The sequence below is a fragment of the Vigna unguiculata genome, chromosome 6 (assembly GCF_004118075.2).
Source record: "Vigna unguiculata cultivar IT97K-499-35 chromosome 6, ASM411807v1, whole genome shotgun sequence".
Taxonomy (NCBI): Eukaryota; Viridiplantae; Streptophyta; class Magnoliopsida; order Fabales; family Fabaceae; genus Vigna; species Vigna unguiculata.
In genome coordinates this window covers 1,725,614-1,749,571 of record NC_040284.1, presented here as the reverse complement: position 1 = coordinate 1,749,571, position 23,958 = coordinate 1,725,614, and the positions used below count along the sequence as shown (strand labels likewise).

The 23,958-nt window shown below is 29.7% G+C and overlaps 4 protein-coding genes and 1 pseudogene across 4 annotated transcripts; 4 read left to right on the top strand and 1 right to left on the bottom strand.

Annotated features, from left to right (window-relative positions):
• Window positions 1-366: 366 nt before the first annotated feature.
• Window positions 367-2,937, top strand: LOC114187827. Its single transcript, XM_028076204.1, has 7 exons — window positions 367-507; window positions 618-885; window positions 971-1,067; window positions 1,779-1,782; window positions 2,260-2,397; window positions 2,482-2,559; window positions 2,641-2,937. Exons 1-7 carry the CDS (start codon window positions 367-369, stop codon window positions 2,935-2,937), a joined length of 1,023 nt encoding a protein of 340 aa, XP_027932005.1.
• Window positions 2,938-8,215: 5,278 nt separating this feature from the next.
• LOC114187826 lies at window positions 8,216-10,924 on the top strand. The gene is made up of 5 exons (XM_028076203.1): window positions 8,216-8,229; window positions 8,312-8,720; window positions 8,824-9,241; window positions 9,442-10,528; window positions 10,675-10,924. The coding sequence occupies exons 1-5, from the start codon at window positions 8,216-8,218 to the stop codon at window positions 10,922-10,924; spliced, it is 2,178 nt and encodes a 725-aa protein (XP_027932004.1).
• Window positions 10,925-12,565: 1,641 nt separating this feature from the next.
• Window positions 12,566-13,177, bottom strand: LOC114187825 (dof zinc finger protein DOF3.5-like). Its single transcript, XM_028076202.1, has one exon. It carries the CDS (start codon window positions 13,175-13,177, stop codon window positions 12,566-12,568), a length of 612 nt encoding a protein of 203 aa, XP_027932003.1.
• A 772-nt stretch (window positions 13,178-13,949) lies between these two features.
• On the top strand, window positions 13,950-15,311 carry LOC114187824 (zinc finger BED domain-containing protein RICESLEEPER 2-like). Its single transcript, XM_028076201.1, has one exon. The coding sequence runs from the start codon at window positions 13,950-13,952 to the stop codon at window positions 15,309-15,311; it is 1,362 nt and encodes a 453-aa protein (XP_027932002.1).
• A 4,044-nt stretch (window positions 15,312-19,355) lies between these two features.
• Window positions 19,356-19,953, top strand: LOC114186925 (annotated as a pseudogene).
• The last annotated feature ends 4,005 nt before the right edge of the window (window positions 19,954-23,958 follow it).

The following is a 23,958-nucleotide window of genomic DNA, read 5'->3' as shown; positions in this document are numbered from 1 at the left end:
TACAAGTCAATGAAATCTGCATTTGTCCTTTATTGATTCTTCTACCATTGAAAATTAAATACCCAACAAAGATATCAGCGTTAAGTTTTTCGAGAATTGCCAAATCCATGTTATCTTACAATTTTGTATGCATTGTTTGACCAAAAGAAAAAGCTGAATCTTTAGGCATGTGAAAAAGGTGTTTTTTCTTTTCCCCATTTTTACTTAATGTGTGAAACCAAAACCACAACATGCATATGGTTTTAGTTTTGATGTATGATCTCTACAAATACATGAGACATTCTTATGTTTTTAAGTTCTCTACAAATACATCTATCCACACCTTCCTTTTTTCATTATTGTCTAATTCCCCGTTTTCCTTACACCATGTCTGCTTTGCAAAAACAAACCCAGTCATTACAAGAACTGAACCCGGAGAAGGAAAGTTGGAATATCGTTGCAAGAGTTGTAAGGTTATGGTTTGTTGAAGATTACACAAAAGGAAAATCTCCATTTTCCATGGAGATTGTTCTTTAAGACAAAGAGGTATTACCCAACGCACGTTATTTTCTTACTTTTCGTTATTATTAGAGTTACAATATGATATTATTATGTGATATATGGAACTGTTTATGCAGGGTGTCCTAATTCATGCATCTGTTAGATGCACACTGATATACAAATTCCAATCTAAAATCAAAGAGGATAAGGTTTACACCATTCAATCTTTTAGTGTTTCATGTAATGATGGTTCTTATAGAACTACAAATAACGCTTATAAGATCAACTTCCAATTTGGAACCAAGGTCAATTTGGTTGAATGTACCTTAGTTCTGAAAAGTAGTACTACGTACACCCCTTTTTCAACCATCACTGCTCCTGGTTTTGACACAGATTACTTAGTTAGTAAGTATCTTCTTTTCTTTTTCTTCTTCTTTGTGTTTAACTTTTCATTCATGCTTTATTTTGTTATTGTTTTATTTTTCTGTAGATGTCATTGGAATGTTTACTGGTGTTGGAACAGAGAAAGAGTTAGAGAAAGGTGGCAAGAAGACCAAGATGAATGTCATCCTTATTGAATCTGATGGGTAAAAGCATTGTTCTTCTTTTATATGATTTTTAACATTAGTCTTATCTAACGAATTTTTACATCATTCAATAATTATCGACTGGAGTGTAATTTATTTGGTCAGTATGTTGATATGTTAAATGCATTTCTTGCCTCTAGAGAGGATCAATATGTTGTCATTGCTTTACATTATTGCAAAGTGAAGACCTTCCAAGGTAACTAACTTTTTTTCATTTATAAAGTTGTATTAATTTTATAAAAAGTGTTTTATTCAAATTGTTGTAGTAAAATATGTTCTCATATTTTATATATAAAGTTTCTATTCAAAACTGTATGAATTGTACGAGGATAATCTTTAACTGTGATGGTGAAGATGCTATGAAGTTGAAAAAATTGTAAGTACATTTTACATGCTATTTATTTTTGTTTATAAATGCATACATATATATACATACAAATATATATATATATATATATATATATATATATATATATATATATATATTGTAGGATGTGGGATAGTACTGAATCTCCTTCTCAACCTCTTACCCAACTGTGTCAAGCTTCAAAAGTTAGCTTAGAAGAAGATTTCATTAAGCTGCATCCTAGATGCTCAATTGAAGGTCTAAAAGATTTTAAACAAGTTGAATTCTTTACTCTATCTTGCAGTTAAATTGTTTTGGTTGAATACCATGCATTTTTTTTAATTTATGTTTTTTGCTCTACCCAGGAAAGTACTTTTGTAGTTAAAGTTACTATCAAACATGTTCTAGATCATGATGGTTGGTGGTACACAACATGTATCTGCAACAAAGTTGTCTATCCTGATTCCAAAATGTTTTTTTGTGAAAAATGTAACAATCATGTCATTAAGGTTACACCTAGGTAATATTATTAATCTTCAGAATTCTGATTTAAAATTAAATTTATATTTAAATTTAATTTAATTTAAATAATAAATGAATAATTTTCCTAATATTTATTTTTAACTACAAACTTCGACTTCGTGTAATTGATGCTACTGATTCTACAACTTTTGTTGTATTTGACCGTGATGCAAGTGCAATGCTGAAGAAAAACATGCTCTGATATTCTTGACTTACAAGACAAGGTTAAGTTTCCTATGTAGTCAAACAAATTCTTAATCATTCTATATTGTTGACTTCTTTACGAATTATTTAAATCATTTATATTTGTACTTCTTTTAATAGAACACTGCTTTTGGGAACTTGCCTAAAGAGTGCAAGAATGATTATAATAGCAAATTTGATCAATCATTCAGAGTTAAAAAAGTATGCATGGATGAAAAAGTCATTGAAAGCTTTAGTGATGTTGAAGTTAAGTCTTTGGTAAGATCTAATTTATTTCTTTTAACGTCTTATCATATATACAATTTTAATTTTTCTCTTTTTGTACTTGAATATCTTTGTTAGGATTTATACTCTGGAAATGAAGAAGAAAGAAAACTTAAGCAGATTACAAATGAGATCTCATCTGATACCATTGTAGAGGTATGTGAATATTAGAACTATTAGAACTATAGGTTTTTTGTAAAACTTTGTATATTCTTACTTTTTCAAGTTTATTTATAGGATTTGTTGATCAAATTCACTGAAGAATCAAATGATGTTGATACTCTAAGTGATGATTTGAACACTATAGCATCAAAAAATGTTTCTATAGAGGAGGCATTGATCAATAAAGCGGTAATTGATGTTGAAATTGATGAGTTAATGCACAAAGAATCAGCACATCTGGACAATTATAGCTTTGACTTGGCTACCCTAGCACGTCTCCCGACAACTAAAAGGCAGAATCGATCTTTGGTTCAAGAAAACAAGAAGATCCCAGTGAAGATGTTGAAGAAGAACATCAAGATTGAAAAGTGATTTGTGTTATTTCAATCTCAAAATTGTACCAGACTTTATGTGTTTTTATTTGGTGATGTTATTTTTTTGGAAAACATTTGCTGCTTTTAACTGCATGTACTCATGACCAATATGTTTTATTGTTCTTAATTTGTTTTTATTTTCAAAACATTAACCTGAAGTTTCTATTTATGAACTATATTATTTATTTCTCAACATTATTTCGTAATTATTTTTGCAGTGACAAATTGCTAGCAGAATCAAACTGTGTTGATATTATTTTATATTCTCAACACCATAATCATGCTAGCTACATGAGTGATGATGCAAACAGTTCACTAAAGAGAAAATCTGAGAACAAGACTTTATCACTTGAATCCATCGAATAAGACAATCTTCCATTGAAGCTTCTGAAGAGAAATATTAAAAAGGAGAAATTATTGATTTTATAAATAATGTTGCTTTTTATATTTCAAGTAAATTTTTTTTATGGTATTTTGTGATTGTAATATGTGTACGAATCCATCTATCTTTAATTTGTATTGAACTACTTCTGCTTTTGCTAATGATTTTATGCGTTTATGTTTGATTAATTATTTTTTATTTCCAATTTAATCTCCGCTGGTTTACCAACAATTGTTTACATTTATGAAGTTGTGTCAACAAAAATAACTGCCAGCTACATGAAGTTTCTACAAATCTTTTATTACTTACACTTATATATTTTCATAAATTTCTTAACATGAATTTCTATAAATATAATGAATTTTTTTTATGAAGAACGAATTTACAAATATGCTTTGGTTATTTATTTTCATTTTCATAAATAATTTATATTTGCTAACCAAATAACTGTTGACATTTTTGAAGTTGTCTCAACAGAATTGGATGCGATTTACAATTTTGAATCATTTTCCTTTGTGTACTCACTTTAACCTTCAAAAAAATAGATATCAATATAAATAACTATATATTTATCATTCTGTTAACTTTATAATTTATTAATGATCATATTTTATGAATAACTTAAATGATCAAATAAAAATCCAGTATTTGTTAATGTATCAATTTAAATAATTTAATTGAATTATATTGATATAACATTTTCATTTCAATCAAATTTTTAATTAATTTTTTTATATTTTTTTATCGTATATTTTTATTGATATTTTTTTTAATGACATAATATATGGGTAGGTGTATATGTGATTTGACTACTATAGTTATTAATATATATATATATATATATATATATATATATATATTATATATATATATATATATATTATATACCAGAGTTTTAGGTATATTATATATTATATTATATTATATTATACGAGTATTAATATAGTTAATATTTCAAAGTAATTATACTCATAATTTTAATTATCTGTACGTTTTCCAAAAAGAGCAATAATGACAATATTGTTGTCAAATCTAATGGCTATTGTTTCGTCTTTTGATATGCCTTTTTTCTGCTATTAATATCCATGTCCAGTCCACCGCTACCATCAAATTGAAACAGATTCTTCATTCTTCTAACCCTCTTTCTACTATCATTGATCAAGTCTAAGCAAATGGAAAACAACTTCAATGAAGATGAACTTTTTTTTAGAATGACTAGGTACCAGTTCTCTATTATTCACCTTAAGGACGAGCTACGTTTTTTAAAATACTTCTTTTGTCTTTATTTCTGTCACCGTTTTCATATCAATAACAACCTTTTTCTTTCAACTAATTTATTTTTTTCTTTTCAAATGTTTATATTTTGAGGTCATTGGGTTCGTTGATCATACATTCGCCATTTTTTATGATCATGGTCTTGAGCGTCAGTGGACTTTAACGGATGTTGAAGGCAATATACATGTTGTGACTTATAACAAGAATTTAGAGAAACCATTGCTAATTGGAGGATGGTCTGATGTAAGGGACCTTTATGAACTACAAGATGACCACAATATTTATTTTGGATATGTCGGTCATTCTTGCTTCCAAATCACTATTTTTTCCAGTAAATGCAAACATTTGTCTATTGAACATTTTTTAAAAAGAGTTGCGTCAAATGAAGTCCTTTTCAGAGGACCGAAGTTACATTTTTGCATATTTCTCAGTCTATACCAATGTTAGGCTAGCCATCTGGTGAAATTCATTTAAATTTGATATTTATATTTATGTTTTTCTTTATTTATATCTATATTTCATATCTTTTATTATTTTGTAGCTTATATTTAATTTTATTATTTGATTTAATTTGTTAGGATTTGCCAGCTCATTTTGGCAATTATCTTCGTAAAGGAAGATTTAAAAAATTGTTAGGACCGCGCAAGATAGTGAAGTGCAAGCTACTATTGACAAATCATCCAAAGAAGTCTAACAAAATTGGAAGTGGCTGGAAGGAATTTTGTACTACTCATGGATTTGATGCAACTATAGACCTGATGTTTGAAGTTGACGAGATGAAAAACAACCAGAATGTCAAAGTGCTGACATATTGTAATTTTTAATTCATAGTTGGTTTTCTTTTCTTTTTTTCATTGCCGAGTATCAATAGTTTAGTTTTTATGTGTGCTACTTATGTAGTTCATGAAGACAAACTTTTTTATATTTTCAGCAATGCTTATGTATAGTTTCATTTTCTATTAATGAAATTGGTTTGAAATTAGGATGTAAGTTTAATTAAATATTTGACAGCTTATTTTGTTAATGTAAATAAAAAATGTATTAATAACACATTTGTTGTATTCAGAGAATTTTTTTGGTGTGTTTTATAGAATTATTGTATGATTGTTTTTTATGAAATTTGTTTCATTCATATAGTATCAACAAAGTCATTTCAATTTAACTTTTTGTAATCCAACATTTGAATTCGTCTGCCATTTATGTTGTTGTAGTCTGCAATCATATTTTTCATACTTATGTCTCATATGTATACAGGTATATTGTTTTAAGATGTGTATACAAATAATATGTACTCAGATTAAAATTTGTTAATGTTTGACCACAGAAATTTTAACCAAGTTTCTATTCAGCTATCCTCTTCGGTGTACTATAGACATTACTTGCATAAAAAATACATGTATTGTTGTACCTACAAAAAAGGAAATGTGTTTTTAGCTGCAAAAACAAAAAAACTACGAAAGAATTCCTATTTCTATCATTGTTTCTGATGTATTAACATTCCACACTGCATGTTCTTTCTATTTTTAATGATTGTCGACTGAAAATAACTTTTTGTAGTCTTATAACTGCTTTCTATTACAATTACAAATATTTGTCTTTCCACAATAGTGATTAGAGGTACAATGCAGCAAAAAAGTTTAACAAATACATTCATCAATATACAAATAAAACAGTATACACTTTTGCATTGCTAGAGTCAACTATTTGTGTTTCTACTTCTTCTTCCATTGTAACCTTTCAAAGTGTTCCAAGTTTTTTTTTTTCTGAAATGGATCAAAAGGATTGTAAAAATGGCAGGCTTAGAAGGAAGATGGTGCTACAAAGAAGGTTCCATGCAACAAGTAATCAACATTCATGTAAGTTTCTAACATTACATTTCATTCATGTACTTTCATAATTGCTTGAAAAAAACATGTAAAATTTGTATTGTGAATTCTGAAATGTTTACAAAGTCTTCATTTTCTATGTCTAATTTTATTTTTGGGTGTTGCAGATTACAAAGAAGACAACCCAAGAAAAAAAATTAAATATACCAACAATGATTGTCAAAGTAGCAAAATATCAGGTTTCCTACTTTAAATTTATTTTGTTTGATTGCAACTACACAAGAAAGATGCATAATCAAATATGTTTCGTTTTGTAATGACAGATAAAAGAAGTCAATCTAAAAAATTACTGAAAAATGCTATACAGAGGAAACCATTACAATAGTTGGATCTTAGTAAGTGTTTTGTTTATAACTTAATTTTTTACAAATTCTTCTTATGTCAATGAATGAATTTTTTTTGTTTATTCTGTTAGATTCACTTCTTTTACAATAATCATATTACAAATGTACAGAACAACATGAACAACCTTCAAAATTTGAATGCAATATTTTCAAACAATATATGGTCAATGATCTTTGTTTTTGTTGTTCAATAATATGCCTGAAGCCTCATTTTAATAAATAATAACATCAAATCATTTCAATGTAGTGCCTGAAAACAATATATCAAGTTCTTGCAGTACTGTATTTCACAATCAAAGCAAAGACAACTTAATCACTTCACAATCTTCAGCTTCTACTGTAACATACAATACTTTCTGTATATTTCTACATTCATCCTATTTTTTTATTTACCTATTTTTATTCTATGAACATTTTAAAATTGATATGAAATTATTTTTTTAGTGAGTACAGTTGTTAACAATAACAGACAAAGAAATAATGGACAAAATAATTACCTTGGCAGTTCAAGTAAGTTGGTTTGATTGATATAAAGCATTCTTCATAATGACAATGACAGTGTAAGTAAACACAACAATTCCTATTTTAATAATTTTTGTCCATAGGTGGCACATCTGAAGTTGTAAATGATTCCTATTCTGTCTCTAAGAATAAGGTAGTCAAATATCCTTTTGAATTCATACAATCACTTCAAAATAGATTTGGTCTTGATGATGAAACAGCAACAAAAAAAAATGGTTCAGACACAACTAATGATTCTTCATCAACAATAACACATGAAGGTAAAGTTAGAGCCCAACTTAGTCTGAACCATATAATTTGAAGCATTAATTTTATGTATGTCATTGAAGTACAGTTGAACCAGATACTACAAGTACAAACGAATTATATTGCAAAGCGGAGTTGCAAGGTAAACAAACACCAATTGTACATAATTTGACAGTAAATATATGCATTTCATGCTAATGCTTTTTAATGATTTTTAGAACTTCTCAATATTGGAGAACCTTGCTTGGAATGCCAATACTGTAAAGCTCAACTTTGGTATGAAGAAAGTGCAGAAAAATGTAACACTTCAAAGGAAGTTCAATTCTCATTGTGTTGCCAAAAGGGAAAAGTGCAACTTCCACTATTAAAAAAAACCACATAATCTGCTTCAAGCTTTGCTAAATGGTGAAGATCATAGAAGCAAACTATTTTTACAAAATATAATAATATACAACAGCATGTTCTCATTTACTTCAATGAACAATGGTTCTGCTCCACCACAATTTATTCTTAATGGGCAGAACTATCACCTTATTGGCAGTTTAATTGCTAGAAGATGGATCAAAGCCAAAGTTTGCATAATTGTACATATATGATACCGAAAATGAAATAAGTAACAGAATGAAGCATTTCAGGTTAGTTAACATGTCATTTATGTTGCTTAAATTATATATTTAAATACATTTGTTGACATGTATTCCGTTTATTCTGTTTTAGGTCAAACTGTAAGGAATTTGTTCTAGATGAATCATTGGTTGCTGATTGGATTAAAATGATTGACAATAACAATGTTCTTGCTAAATCTTTTAGAAGAGTTAGAGATTTGTCACTACAAAATATGAAATCAGATTTCACCCTAAGACTATTTAGAGGTAGAAATAAAGACCCTAGAGTCTACAACACACCTTCATGTGATGAAATAACTGCACTAATAGTTGGTGATTTTGACAATTTGGATGTAGGTAGAGATATAATTGTTAAAAAATGTTCTGGTGAATTGAAAAGACTGCATGAAACTCACACTGCTTTCATTCCACTGCGATATCCTCTCATGTTTCCATATGGAGAAGATGGTTATCAAGAAGATATTACAGTAAGAGAATCTCATTCAAGAAGTAAATCAAGGGTGAGAATTCGAATTTCTTTGAGAGAATTTATTGCATTTCAAAATACAACAAAGATGTATAGAATCTGGTAATATTGTCAATGCATGCCGATTGTTCCGACAGTTTTTGGTTGATTGCTATACAATGGTTGAAGCACAACGATTGTCTTTCATTAAAACTAATCAGAAGTTAATTCGTTGTGATATTCTTAATGGATTACAAGAGGCTGTTAATAGAGGAGAGACAAATCCTTCTTCAATTGGAAGACATATTGTCTTGCCTGCTTCATTCATTGGTGGTACCAGATACATGTTCAACAATTGTCAAGATACTATGGCTATTTGTAAAAAATTTGGATATCCTGATTTGTTCATTACTATAACATGCAATGTGAATTGGAGTGAAATCAGAGAGTTTGTTTTGGCTAAAGGGTTATCCGCTTCAGACAAACCTGATATTGTATGTAGAGTCTTCAAAATGAAGCTTGATGAAATGATGACATATTTTACCAAGAAGGATTTCTTTGGAAAAACCACTACATGTATGCTTTGTATCAAATAATATACATTATATACATATTGATTAAATGAAATTGTTACAACTAAATTCATTCCTTTTTTGATATATCCAGGAATGTACACAGTAGAATTCCAAAAAAGAGGATTACCTCATGCCCATATACTTTTGTGGTTGGATGGAGAATGCAAATTGAAAAATCCAGTTGATATTTGCCCAATGCAGATTTGTACCCCAAATTGGAAAAAGTTGTTTCAAGTTACATGATACATGGGCCATGCAGACCTGTAAAATATAATTCTCTGTGCATGAAGGAAGGTAGATGTTCTAAATTTTATCCAAAAAAATTCACATCTTCAACTTCAATTGATGAAGAAGGATATCCTTCCTACATAAGACTTGATAATGGTAGATTTGTTGAGAAGAATGGAATTAATCTTAACAATAGAAGTGTTGTTCCTTACAATCCACCTCTTCTAATGAGGTATCAAGCTCATGTAAATATAGAGTATTGCAACAAGACCAATTCAATCAAGTATTTGTTCAAATATGTCAACAAAGGTCCTGATAGAGTTACTCTTAAAATAAGAAACAACTTTGTAGAATCTAACAAATCAATCATTATTGATGAGATTAAGAGGTATTACTATTGTAGGTATTTATCACCATGTGAAGCAGCTTGGCGAATATTTGCTTTTGACATCCATCACAGATGGTCTCCTGTTCAGAGATTGACATTCCATCCTCCTGGCCAACAATCTGCTTTGTTTAAAGATGATGATGATATTAATGTGGTGTTCAATAGATACGAAAAGGCTAACACAATGTTTCTAGCTTGTTTTAAGGCTAACAAAATTTACACAGAAGGAAAAGAATTGACTTATTCTGAATTTCCAAGCAAATTTGTGTGGTTTGCTAAAGAAAAAGAATGTGAACCAAGGAAGAAAGGCTACAACATTGGTAGACTTATTTATATTCCTCCTGGTTCTGGATACCTTTATTATTTGAGGATATTACTGACCATGCAAAAATGTTGTATTGATTATGACAGAATAAAGACCATTGATGGTAAATTTTATGAAATCTACCAAGAAGCTTGTTATGCTTTGGGGTTGTTGGCTGACGACAAAGAATATATTGATGCAATCAAAGAAGCAAGCGAATTTTCTTCTGGCTATCAACTTAGAAGATTATTTGTCACTTTGTTGTCCATGAATACAATTTCTAAACCTGATGTAGTTTGGAATTCTACTTGGAGACTCTTATGTGATGGAATTTTGTACCAAAAAAAGAAAGGAGATGAACTTACCAGGTATTGTATATTGTCATTTCTTTAAATGAATAGAAATATAATTTCTTATTCCATAAACTTTTTCATGCATGTCTTCAAATTGGAGATGCTGAATTATAGAAAATTTGTCTACTTCAAATACAAGAAATGCTAATGTCAAATGGTAGATGTTTGATAGATTATCCTTCATTACCGCAACTTGATATTTCAGATCTACATACATTCCAAAATAGATTTATTGTTGATCAGCTGCAATATAATAAAGAAGACATGGCCAAAGAACATGACATTTTATTTAAAGCACTCAATGATGAACAAGTACGAGTGTATAAGGATATCATGACAGCAATTCTTTCAAAAAAGGGAGGATCCTTCTTTTTATATGGCTATGGTGGTACAAGGAAAACATTTATGTGAAAGGCATTGTCAGCTACTCTAAGAAACAAGGGCGTGATTGTTTTGAACGTAACATCAAGTGGAATTGCTTCTTAACTACTTCCTGGTGGAAAAACAACACACTCAACCTTCTGCATCCCATTGTTAATTAATGATGATTCAACTTGCAACATACCTCAAGGTAGTCTACGTGCTAAACTTTTGATGGCAACCAATCTTATTATCTGGGATGAAGCACCAATGATGAATAGAATGTGCTTTGAGGCATTTGATAGAACACTAAGAGATATTATGAAAAATGTTGATGATACCAATAATGCAAAACCCTTTGGTGGTAAAGTCATCGTGTTGGGAGGTGACTTCAGGCAAATTTTACTTATTATCAAGAAAGGATCTAGGTTTGATATCATCAAAGCAGCAATCAATTATGCTGAGTTATGGATAGGGATGGCAATGGGGCGGGGCGGGGACGGGTTTCACTATCCCATACCCATCCCCGCATAAAAAATTCATCCCCATCCCCATACCCAAACCCAACGGGTATCAAACTTTTGTCTCATCCCCATCCCCACCGGTAAGGGTGGGCAAAAAAATTGGTTTACCCAATCTGATCCAATTTTAAATTGAACCGGTCCATTATAAAACTACTTTATAGATTCTGCTTTTTACTTTATATCCATTTTTTATATATTTTTTAGATCAGTTTTTTATTTTATTTTTACAGATGTTAAAATATGGAAAATCTAAATTTTAACATTGGATCAGAATTTTATCCAAACTATTTGAACCGTATTCCCTATTCTTGATTTCAATTCTTGAACTCTAAATTTCTTCTCTCTTCCACATTGGGTTCTGCTGCATTCGACACTGTTGTATTCGACATTGTTGCGTTTGACACTGCTGCGTTCGACATTGCTGCGATCTGTGATTCAAGGTCTATTTTCCTTTTTCTTCTCTCCTTTATTGGTGGATCTGTTGAATCTGTTGAACATTGACGACAACATTTTTTTTAATTCGCTAAAAGATTACAAGTCTATAAATTGGGTAAAGGTTAAATATCGGAATTCTTGAGATCTAATCTCACGCTTGAGGTGTAAACCTGACATCTCACTTCTCAAAACATTTTCAGAACATTGTGTCCCTCTATATTCTGTTAGTGATTGGAAGCTACTTCAGCTTTGTCAATCTACTATATATTGGTAAGCCTTTCTTCATTTTTTTTCTTTTTCTAGGTTAGATTACTCATCTAGCTAATGTTTTAGCATTTTTATGGTATCAGTAGTAAGTAATAAAGAATACTCTGAATAATTAAAATATAGTTACATGATTAAAGAATTAAAACAATAGTTTTAATCATATTTACTTAAAAATTCTTAAATACCATTTAGAAACCTGAAGCACATTTATCATAACTTTTGATAAATTTTGAAACCTGTCCTTTATTTTCCGTTTCAGATAGCCATTTTATAAGTAAAGATTTTAATATACACTTCTAAATGTGCTACTCCTCTTTCCAGAAGAAAGTTGCATGTACTTTCCCTTTGTTGTAATTTTATCCACATCTTTGACTCTTTCTGCCAACATGCTTGCATAATTATTTGGTAACTGTTGTTGCATCACTTTGATGAACAAAAAAATAAGAAGAAAATTGAAAAAAGGGTTCTATTGGTTTAGATCAGAGAAAGAGTAGTGGCAGTAAATGAATTCAATGTAAAGTCCTGGTGTGGATGTTTGTTCTGGAAGATTAAAATACCCAATAACATCTGTGTTTGATAGCCTTGAATTATTCTCAAGAGAAGGATTAAAAGCTGTTGGAATTTGATCTAAGTTACTGCTCTCAATCCTAGATTCAGAACTGGGTTTTTGGTTGAGGAAATTTGCATAAACTAGTGCAAGATCAATTGGACCATCATTGACCACTAAGGAACCAGAAATTGCAGAAGTTCTTATTCTGGGATCATAAGAATGCTCAACATGGTTGTTGTTATTATGATCTGTGGCATTGGCAGAAGGTGATGATGAAGTTTTGAAAGTGAAACCATCAATGGATTGTCTTAACAAATTCTTGTTACCTCTTATGTTCTTCCTACAGCCACCACCAACAGGAACATTTCGCAGAGACCCTCCTTTGGTCCAGTATCTTCTGCAACCTTTGCAAAAGTACCTCGGTTGAGTTAAGCTGTAGTTATTGTAGTAGCAGAACTTGGTGTTGGAAGAACCACACCTTGGACAATTTGGTGATATCTCAACCTCACCCTTCAATCCACTCTCCATCGTCACAAATACCTTGATGTTACTTTTAAGTGAGAAACAAAAGGTTATGAATGGTTAGAATATTATCCTGGTGTGAAGTCCCTTTCATTACCTATTTGAATCTTCCTCCTTTTCTAAGGTGATGATTCTGTGTTTTTGACAATTTACCCAGTATTAGAGGTTTCTTTTGACAATTCTGTGTTTTTGACAAGGTGATGATATCAATTTATAGGATAGCACAATAATTAATAATTTCATTGTTTCTTATCCTTTTTTGCTCAATACCAGACAATTGCTACCACATCCATGCATGCATGCATGAATGCATTCATAAGTGGTACTAGGAGAGACGGATGTATGTATGTATATGAATACATGGATGTATGTACATGAAAGAAGAGGAGTTATGTTAAAGGGTGATGAGAGATTTTGATTTTGGTTTTATGTGATGATGCAGGTGCCACTGAGACCAAACACATACATGCCTTTTGGAAATGGTGTCCACTCTTGTCTAGGCAGTGAGCTAGCCAAGCTCGAACTTCTTGTCCTTCTCCATCATCTCACACTTTCTTACAGGTTTCTCCCTCCTAACCATAAATTCCTCAACCGTGTATTTGGTTATAAACTGACTTCCTTAAAGAAGTGTATATTCAGACCAAATCTCAATTAATGGCAGATTTTTGGAATTGAAAGTTTTGACATGTTGTGTTTAAAATGCTATGTTGATATGATATGATATGATATCTTCTAGGTTATGTTCTTGGTTAGTCAATATTGCAACATTGTTCTAAAAATGTCATTAATACATGAAGATGATTGTTCCGTCTCCAAACCAATTGAGCATGCACTTTCTACTCCATCAATTGTTAGTGGCTCTACAAATATGGGACCCCCTTCTCATGAGGGACGGAAAAATCGATCAAAAGCTTGGAATCATTTCATTCAAATAGAACCAAAATTGGATAAAAGGGCTCAATGCAAGTATTGTGATATCCTTATTCGATATGAGAAAGGAACAACTGCAATGCGTAATCATGTGTTGAGACGTCCAAATAACCCCAATAAGAGACAAAAAGTAGGTTCATCTTCAACAATTGATGGAAATATTAACTCTCCTTCTTATGGTAGATTTGACCAAGAAATTTGTCAAGAAGAACTGGTAAAAATGTTTGTGGAAGTTGAACTCCCCTTTCGATTTGTAGAGCATGTTGCTTTTAGGAGGTATTCAAATGCTTTACAACCAAGATTTAAGATCCCATCACATTATACCATATCACGGAATATTGTGACATTATGGAATGCAAAAAAGATATATTTGAAGGATTTTATTTCTCAACATTGTCAAAGAGTTTGTCTCACTACTGATGCATGGACTTCACCTCAAAATCAAAGTTATATGTGTTTAACACCCCACTTCATCGACAATGATTGGAATTTGCATAAAAGGATTTTGAATTTCCGTCAAGTAATAAGTCATACCGGAGAGGCCATGGCTAAATTTGTTGAGTCATGCTTGCATGAATGGGGGTTGAGTCGTGTTTTGACCTTGACAATAGATAATGCTACATCAAATGACACGGGAGTTCAACACTTGAAGAAAATACTATTGTCTTGGAATAACTCGGTTTTGAAAGGTGACTATACTCATATGCGTTGTTGTGCACATATTTTGAACTTAATTGTGAGTAGTGGTCTAAAAGAGATTGATAACTCAATTTTAAGAATTCGTGCTGCAGTGAAATATATTAGATCATCTCCTTCTAGATTTATGAAATTCAAAGAGTGTGTTGAAAGCCAAAAGATTGAATATAAAGGTCATATTTGCTTGGATGTTGAAACCAGGTGGAACTCAACATATTTGATGTTAGATGTTGCTTTCAAGCATAAAATGGCATTTGTGGAGCTTGAGTTTTATGATACAAAATATGCTAATGAGTTGGGAAAGGGGATTGGATTGCCTTCTTATGAAGATTGGGAGTATGTTGAGTCTATTCTACCTTTCTTGAGCATTTTTTATGAAGCTACTTTGCGCATCTCAGGTAACTCTTATGTTACTAGTAATATCTACATGTTAGAAGTGGTAGGAATTTGGAATGGGATCAATCATCTCCTCAAGTCCAATGCTACAAGCAGTGCTACATATAAGATGGCTTAAAAAATGAGAAAAAAAAATGTGAAATATTGGGGTGAACCTAACAAGTTCAATATATTGTTGTTAATTGTTGTTGTCTTAGATCCTAGATACAAGAAGAGTTATATGAATTGGGCAATTGATCAACTTTTTGATCCTGAAAAGACAAATGATGGATGGGTGTTAAAGTCACGGCTCGATACTTCCTTAAAGTTGTTGTTTGATGAATATAAGAGTCGAAATAGGGGAGCTGAAAATGACACACAACAAACACATGTTGATGTACCCAATTATAAGCATGATCCATATGGTTGGAATAAGTTTTTGCAAACAACAGGATTAATCTCTTTAAACAAATCTGAACTTCAAAAGTATTTAGAGGAAGAGCTTGGTGAAACAACTTTGAACATTCTTGATTGGTGGAAAATGAATTCATGTAGATTTCCAATCTTGTCAAACATAGCACGAGAGCTATTAGCTATGCTTGTTTCTACGGTAGCATCTGAGTCTGCATTTAGCACGGGAGGAAGAGTGCTTGATCCATATCGAAGTTCTTTATCACAACAAAAGGTAGAGGCACTCATTTGTACACAAGATTGGTTGAAAGACACACATTCACCATCATTGTTAGACTATGATTTTGAAGAGCTTCAATCTGTTGACCAAGGTACGTTGATGTTTAAATTATGTAATAATATTATAATTAAATATGTATTAACTAATGATAATTTTTTTTATTTCTTAAAGAGTTGGTTTCTCAACAAGATGATGACCACAATATAATTTCTTTGAGTTAAAGCTCACGCCCAATGCCTCTTGCAATTAGTAAGTAATGAATGGACTTCCCTTTTCATGTGAATAACTTCTCTTTCTTTGTATTCTATTGTTTAGTGATTTTCTTAAAACTTTAAGTTGTTAATGACAATTAAAGCATGATTTTATTAATATGGATTTGTTATTATATCTATCATTGGAATAGATTATTTAAATTTCTTTAATAATTTGTTCATGTTTCAGATAAATCACAAGTTAAGTGGATTGATGCCAACTCTAGCTGCTTCATATATAGATGGTTGTGAAGATATTGCTAATGAGTTTGAGTTAATGAGCCATGGAAGAGATTTTGAACTTTGTAATCGAATGGGTGTTGTGCATTCTATTTGAAGAGACTCTTAAAATTGCCATGAACTCTAGAATGTTTTGGATTTGTTATTTTTTAATGTTAGTGATATTGTATGAGGATGTAAGACTTATCATTTTCATTACTAAAAGATTAAATGACTTTATATGGACAATTATATGATTTTAATTTTTTTTAATGTTAAGAATTTAAATAATATATTATGTTTAATCTTTAATACTATTAAATTTATAATATTTTTATATTTTATTATTTAATATATTATTTTACATTTTTAAAAAATATTTATGTATTGGATGAAATAATTATTTTATTTTTAAAATATAAATTTAAAATTAAAATTAAATTTATAAAAAGTTGAGTTTCATTAAAAATAGATTTAGAAATGAATCTAGATTTTTAATTGATCCAAATATTTAGATATGGATATCTAACTTGAACCTAATATTTGGATATAGATTTTAAAATATCCAAATTGTTTTTTCAAAAAAAAAAAAAGTGGATATGGATCAAAATCTTAACCATATATTTAGATTCAAATTGGATCTGGAGCGGATATCTAAATATTCAATCCATGCCCACCCCTACCCACCGGGTAACGGGTATAATCTCGTACCCATACCCGTACCCGTGTTCTAACTACTTCAATATTAATTTTTATAAAAGAAAAAAAATTACGGTAAAGAAAACATAATATTATCAAATATTCAATATTAGGAGGATGATTATTTCTTCCATATCAAATACTTTGAAATAAATTATAATTGTCTACATTTTAGATTAGAATACCAAATAAAATTTTATGAGAACCAAAACATTTATACAATTTGTAAACTACAACATTGATGAACTTAGTTGATAAAATTAAAAAATATTTCAAAACATATAAAAGGAAAACAAATATTCAAATTAAAATATATTTTAAATGTTTGTTTACTTCAATTTTTTAAATTCTAATGAATCTCTTTTTTTATACACTAATAAAAGTTATAATACATCACTTGATCAAAATGACACAAAGAACAAATAATAAACATAATAATAAAATTTTGACATAGATTTTGTATCTTTTGAACTTCAATATATGTTAGATAGTGACAAAAAATATTCATAGCAATTACATTAAATTTTTATATTGTAGTAAATAAAAGTTATTTATACAATTAAAGTGAAAAGATTACAGTATGATTAATAATGAGTTATAAAATAACAAATAATTTGATAGAATATCTCGAAATATTATTCTACATGATGAAAATAAACAATAAATAAAAATATTAAAAAACTAACAAATGTGTGTTTTAGAAATAATTTGAGAGACTATTGAAAGAAATCGCACAAAGGAAATCAAATGTATAATTAAGGTATGATATGATGAAAAATACCTTAGAGAACTAATTATTAAATTATGTTTGAAGTGGTTAAAATTAAATAGAAATATCATTAGTGACCAAAACATTTGTCATTAAATTACAAATAAATAAGTAATTAAATTGGTCACTAAATCAAGTACTGATTCGATCATTGAATCGGTCACTAATTTAATCATTGATTCAGACAATAAATCAACTACTACCACCAATGACGAAAAATAGTGACTGATATGGGTTATTGACTAAATCAGTCACTATTTCATGTTTTTCTTGTAGTGAATTATCATATACTATTCCTAAATATCATTATATATATATATATATAATTTTAACCACTTCAAACATAATTTAAAGTGAAAAAATTACAGTATGATTAATAATGAGTTATAAAATAAAAAATAATTAGATAGAATATATCGAAATATTATTCTACATGATGAAAATAAAAGCAATAAATAAAAATATCAAAAACCTAACAAAAGTGTGTTTTTGAAATAATTTGAGAGACTATCGAAATAAATCGCACAAAGGAAATCAAATGTATAATTAAGGCATGATAAGATGAAAAATATCTTAGAAAACTAAGAAAAAATTTTCAAATATCAACATATATACTCAATGGTTGAAAAATAACGAAAATAATTATTTTAATGAAACAAAAGAGTTCTTCAAATTAAACAATAATTAATAATAATAATAATAATAATAATAAGTAAAGAATTTTTTTATATTATCTTAAATTGAGAGTATAAACATTCTCATGAGAAAGGAAAATATATAATAAATAAAAATATTAAAAAATAATAGAAATATTCAAATGTGAGGCATAAAACTTTTTAATTAACATACATCATTTTAACATAATTACATAAAGGTTATGATAAGAAAAAAAAATATTGGAGATACGAATGAGTTTCATGACAAACCAAATAATTAAAAAAAATAAAAAATAGAATATATATATATATATATATATATATATATATGTGTGTGTGTGTGTGTGTGTGTGTGTATGTGTGTGTGTGTATATGGGGTTACTTAATTAATTGTGAATATTTTAATAATTTAAACGAGAATGGAGATATGGCGATGACGGGTATTATGGCGGGGATATGTACATCCCCATACCCAATTGAAAAAGTCGGGGATTCCCCATACCCATACCCATGCCAAGTCAATGCGGGGATTCCCCGTCAAAACGGGGATAGGTTCGGACAATACCCACGGGGACGGGTTTATTTGCCATCTCTAGTTATGGAAGTGTTGTAAAGTGCTCAAACTATCAAAGAACATGAGATTAAGTACTGGAACAGATACTCAAACAACAAATGATATCAAAGAATTTGCTTATTGGATATTGAAGATTGGAGACAGAGACATGGATTTAAATGAGAATGGTGAGTGCATGGTTGAGATTCCAAAATAGTTGCTCATTGAAAATACAGAGTTACCTTTAATGTCATTGGTTGAATTTGTTTATCCTAAATTTGTGGTTAACATGATGAAGCCTGGTTATTTTGATGATGGAGCAATCTTGTGCCCAACAAATGATTCATGTTGTCTTTATTAGGTGGTGAAGATGTCACTTATTTAAGTTCTGATACACCTTGCCAATCTGATGTACAAGATGAAGTTCAATCTGAATGGTTTACATCTGAATTCTTAAATGATATCAAATGTTCAGGGATACAAAATCATAAGCTGAAGTTGAAAACAGGTGTCCTAATCATGCTCTTGAGAAATATTGATCAAGTGAAAGGTCTTTGCAATGGCACAAGATTGCAAGTTAACCATTTAGGAAAAAATGTAATCTCAGCAACTGTAATTACTGGAAAAAAATATTGGTGATAGAATTTTTATATCAAGAATGGATTTAGTTTCATCTGATTCAAGATTGCCTTTCAAATTTCAAAGAAGACATTTTCCGATATCCTTATGCTTTGCCATGACGATTAACAAAAGTCAAGGACAAACTCTTTCTAGAGTAGGACTTTAACTTCCTCTCCCTGTATTCACACATGGCCAGCTATATGTTGTTATTTCTAGAGTAAAAACCAAAAGAGGATTGAAAATACTTATACTGGATGAAGATGGAAATGTCACGAACACAATGAAAAATGTTGTGTACAAAGAAATTTTTGAAACTCTTTGACAAATAAGAGACTATAGGTATGTAATTTAGTATATTTCATTTCGAATTTAACTTATTAGTTTGTAAAAACATACATGAACTTGTTTATCTTTTTGCTTCTTCTTCAATTGTTATCTTCCAAAGTATTGCATGTTCTTTTCTCTATTGGAGGAAAATCATTGTCTTTTAAAGAAATCATATTTTCAGCATACCTTAACATTTCTATCAGTAATCTTTTTTTGTGTTTGTTGTAGTAGATAAAAAAATAGACAACCAAAGACAAAATGAAATACAACAACAATGCTTCTCAAAGCAACAACAGTATGTTTTTTATTATGTTCTTAATTCATTTCTACACTTCACAATTTTTTTAAGACATAATATTTTCATATAGAGATTATTGCATAGCATTCATTGTTCATTGCCATTTACAAAAAAATAAAATCTAAAAAACCATGTGCGTTGCACGGGTACAAAAACTAGTATGCATTAATAATAGATAGACTGGCATAGTCAAACTTACATAGATAGAGTAGTGTAGTCAAACATTAATAAGCATTGTTAAAATCATAACATCATCAAAATAAACATAATATAAGTTAAGTGAAACAAGGAAAAATCTAGTTGTCAATCTCCATCAGTTGTCTGTATACTAGTATTTTGTAGGGATCAACTACCGAAAAATCACAATTTAGAAGTAGCATCTAAACCTGCTCTAGATCCCCATCAAATTTAAACCTGAAGGAGTTGGCAACCTCATTTAGAGCTTGAAAGGCGATGAAATCCTTTACAAATCGAATCCAAATCTTTTTGGTCTTACAATGATGTCCTAAGAAAACAAATTTTGATTGTGATTGTGCGAAGAATGAAGGAACATAGGGTCCCAAAAACTAGTTCTAAGTAGTAAAAGACGTGTTAAGCTAAGAACAGGGTTGAATTTCTCTTTTCAAAAATTATGCTCAGTTTTAAACTTTCAAAAACTTTTTTCTTAAATTCGATTGACCAATGAATTTGGCTATGTATCACTTTTGAATCACACATTTCAAATGATTGAAAATAGGATTAACTAATTAAAAATATGATAGTGTATAAATAGAAAAATCACTTAGCACTCAAATTTCGAATTTAATCAATGTATTAGCCAAGATCAATCATAATTAATGAAAGGTGCAATGTTTTATCAATTGATTATGCAATCATATAAAGATTATAATGAAAGATCATGCAAATTGACTTTCTTGATATATTTAAACTAAAAGCAATGCAATGTAGAAAAAATAGAGCAACACACACAAAATTTTTTAATTGGTTCACTCCAATGGAGCTACATCTAGTTAGTCAAGACAAACTGAGCTTGACTTTCCACTAGTTCAAGAGATTTACAATATCCTTATATAATTAACTCTCGAAAATACACACCTTACACAACAAGTTTTTGGAATCACACAAGAAACACAAACTACACAACAAGAAACCCTTTTATAGACTTGTACTCACACTAGGAACATCATAAGTGCACAAGAAAGATCAAACCTCAAGATTGGCTCTCCCAAGCCAACCAAGACCATTTCTTCAAAGCACCAACCAAGAGCAATCATAATTCCAACACCTATGAAATTAATTTTGAACAGTAACAACACTAATGTCTTTAGAGAGAATGAGATCTTCTGACTTTCAAAAATGATTTTTGTGCAAATGATCATTTTCTCAATCTTTCTAAAGAAAAAAAAAAGCTTTATAGCTTGTAAATTGATATATTGAACAAATTGAAAATACTTCTCAATTGGTTGATTTCACTTATTTAAAGTGAAATCAGCTGATTGATTGTTATTTCAGCCAATTAAATATGTTGTTCACAAAACTATAACCACAAGCTATTTAACACACTTTTTTAACAAATTAAAAACTTGCAAGACAGACACAGGACTTTTATCCTAAGTCAGATTGTCTTAAAGTTCCATCCATATTCAAGCTTCAAGTCTTTTCATACCAACTAGTTCAAACTACATTCCAAACTTGATCAAATCTTCTACCTTCATTAAATCTTTATGCAACAAATCCTATTGTGTCATCACTAGTTTGATGTAAGGAGATGTTTATTGGAAAAGGTACCATTTGGCCATCAAATTTAGATTGAGCAGGGATTTGGGGGACAGCAAATTTTGACTTAGCCTTTTTTCCTCTTTTTCTTTTTAGATTGGCATCCTTTGGGGTAGTCTCGCCTTATTATGAACACAAGGTCATTCTGTTAGGACTTTTTTGAGCTTTTGCAATGCCTTCACTATCTTTCATACTTTTCATTTCCTTGTAGCGGTGAGCTATTTCTTTATAGGAAATGGCCATATGATACTCTACATATATGCCAAAATATGAGCAAATTAATTAAGTTATGAAGGAATGATAGGGAAAAAGGGGTAAAAGAACACTAATGTAAATGGATAAGTCTAAGACCTAATATTCTAACTTTGTCATAGTTGTAGTATCAAAAATGGTTTCTTATTTTTCCAAAAGTTTACAACATGTTGATCTTGGAAACATTGTCAAAGTAATTTGATGAATATCCAAAGTGTATGGACTTAAAGCAAAGAATATAAAGTTTGAAGAACATTCATATGGAATTGTATAAGTGGTTATGTTGATATATTAGGTTGTGAGTAGTTCAAATCATTGATAAAATATTTGATTTAAATCATAGTTGATAATTAAGTATATTTTAATAAACTAAAAGTATAATCAAATTTTTTAAAATGCTCTGCAAGAATATTTTAATTCTTTATTTTTACTTTAGATTTGTTCAAATACATTGATTATCAAGGTTTGATTTCTAGTTAATGTTCTAGTTTGTTAAAGCAACTTTTTAACAAGTTAAAATATTATAAGTTTTTGGGATATATCCTATGAATAGTTTAATCAACTAAAATAACTATCAGTTAGTTGATTTCATTGTTTAAGTGAAATCAACTAATTGTTTATTACTCTTAATTGATTAAATGAATTAGAAAATATTTCTATAAAACAACATTCAACTCATATGAAATCAAACATTTTAAAACTACATTTTGATATACTTTTTAAAGTTGATTTGAGTGTTATGTTATTGGAAATGAAAATATCAAATTGTTCTTGAGAAGATCTTGATAAATTTTTTTGAAAACTTGAAATTGATAAAAAGGTTCACGTGATAGGCTTAGCTACTAGTTCAAATATCGCATATAACTACATCATATAGCCTACAATTTTAAGAAAAAACGTAGTGTATAAAAAAGCGATGGTAATTTTGCAGTCTTTGACTAGGTATAAGTTATGGTTCTCTAGGAACCATAGCATATACTCTTACTGCTAGAGTATAGGCTACGATTTTATAAGGAACCATAGCTTATACCCTCTAAAGAGGGTTAGTTTGTGAAATTTTTTACATGGCTCGTGCATAACATTATTGCCTTTTTCCGCTATGAATGCCTTTGTTTCTAGGTTTTCTCTCTTGTTTTTCTCTCATTTTCTTGCTCGCTTTCTCTCTTGTTTCTCTTCATTTTCTCTCTTGTTTTTTCTCTCATTTTCTCTATCATTTTCTTCCTCTGTTTACAGGTTCGCCATTGCCATGTTTCAAAAGGTCTTTCTTGTTCTCTATCCAAGTTTATTTCCTCTCCATTCAAGTTCGTTTAAAGAGTGCTTTTTTATTGCCCTCGTTCACCATTTATTGTGTGACCATATTGTTTCAATGTTTTTCCACTATGCTAAAACTCCTACACTCCTAGGTTTGCATTCCTTTCTTCACCTTAAACCCTAAATATTATGTGATATATTTGATTTATCTTTTGTTGTATGAATCATGGTAATTTTAGAGGATGATGAACCCTAAACCCTAAATGTTGTATACAAGTTTAAGAGCTACTAAAATAAAAAATATTTCTTTTTTTATATTCCATAATAGGCTACAATTGGATGAAAAAACTGTGGCCTATTCATGACTATAGGGCCAAAATAATTTATACTTAAGCTTGCTTAAAGCTTTATCTACCCCAAAGT

Excerpts from the sequence above, each read along its gene's own strand:
- LOC114187827 (XM_028076204.1), top strand. The coding sequence starts at position 367 with ATGTCTGCTTTGCAAAAACAAACCCAGTCATTACAAGAACTGAACCCG. Across the intron at positions 508-617 it reads CTCCATTTTCCATGGAGATT|GGTGTCCTAATTCATGCATC; the intron begins GTTCTTTAAGAC and ends CTGTTTATGCAG. Across the intron at positions 2,560-2,640 it reads CATCTGATACCATTGTAGAG|GATTTGTTGATCAAATTCAC; the intron begins GTATGTGAATAT and ends GTTTATTTATAG.
- LOC114187826 (XM_028076203.1), top strand. Across the intron at positions 9,242-9,441 it reads CTTTGGAAAAACCACTACAT|ATTTGTACCCCAAATTGGAA; the intron begins GTATGCTTTGTA and ends TGCCCAATGCAG. Across the intron at positions 10,529-10,674 it reads AAAGGAGATGAACTTACCAG|ATGTTTGATAGATTATCCTT; the intron begins GTATTGTATATT and ends GTCAAATGGTAG.
- LOC114187825 (XM_028076202.1), bottom strand. The coding sequence starts at position 13,177 with ATGGAGAGTGGATTGAAGGGTGAGGTTGAGATATCACCAAATTGTCCA.
- LOC114187824 (XM_028076201.1), top strand. The coding sequence starts at position 13,950 with ATGTCATTAATACATGAAGATGATTGTTCCGTCTCCAAACCAATTGAG.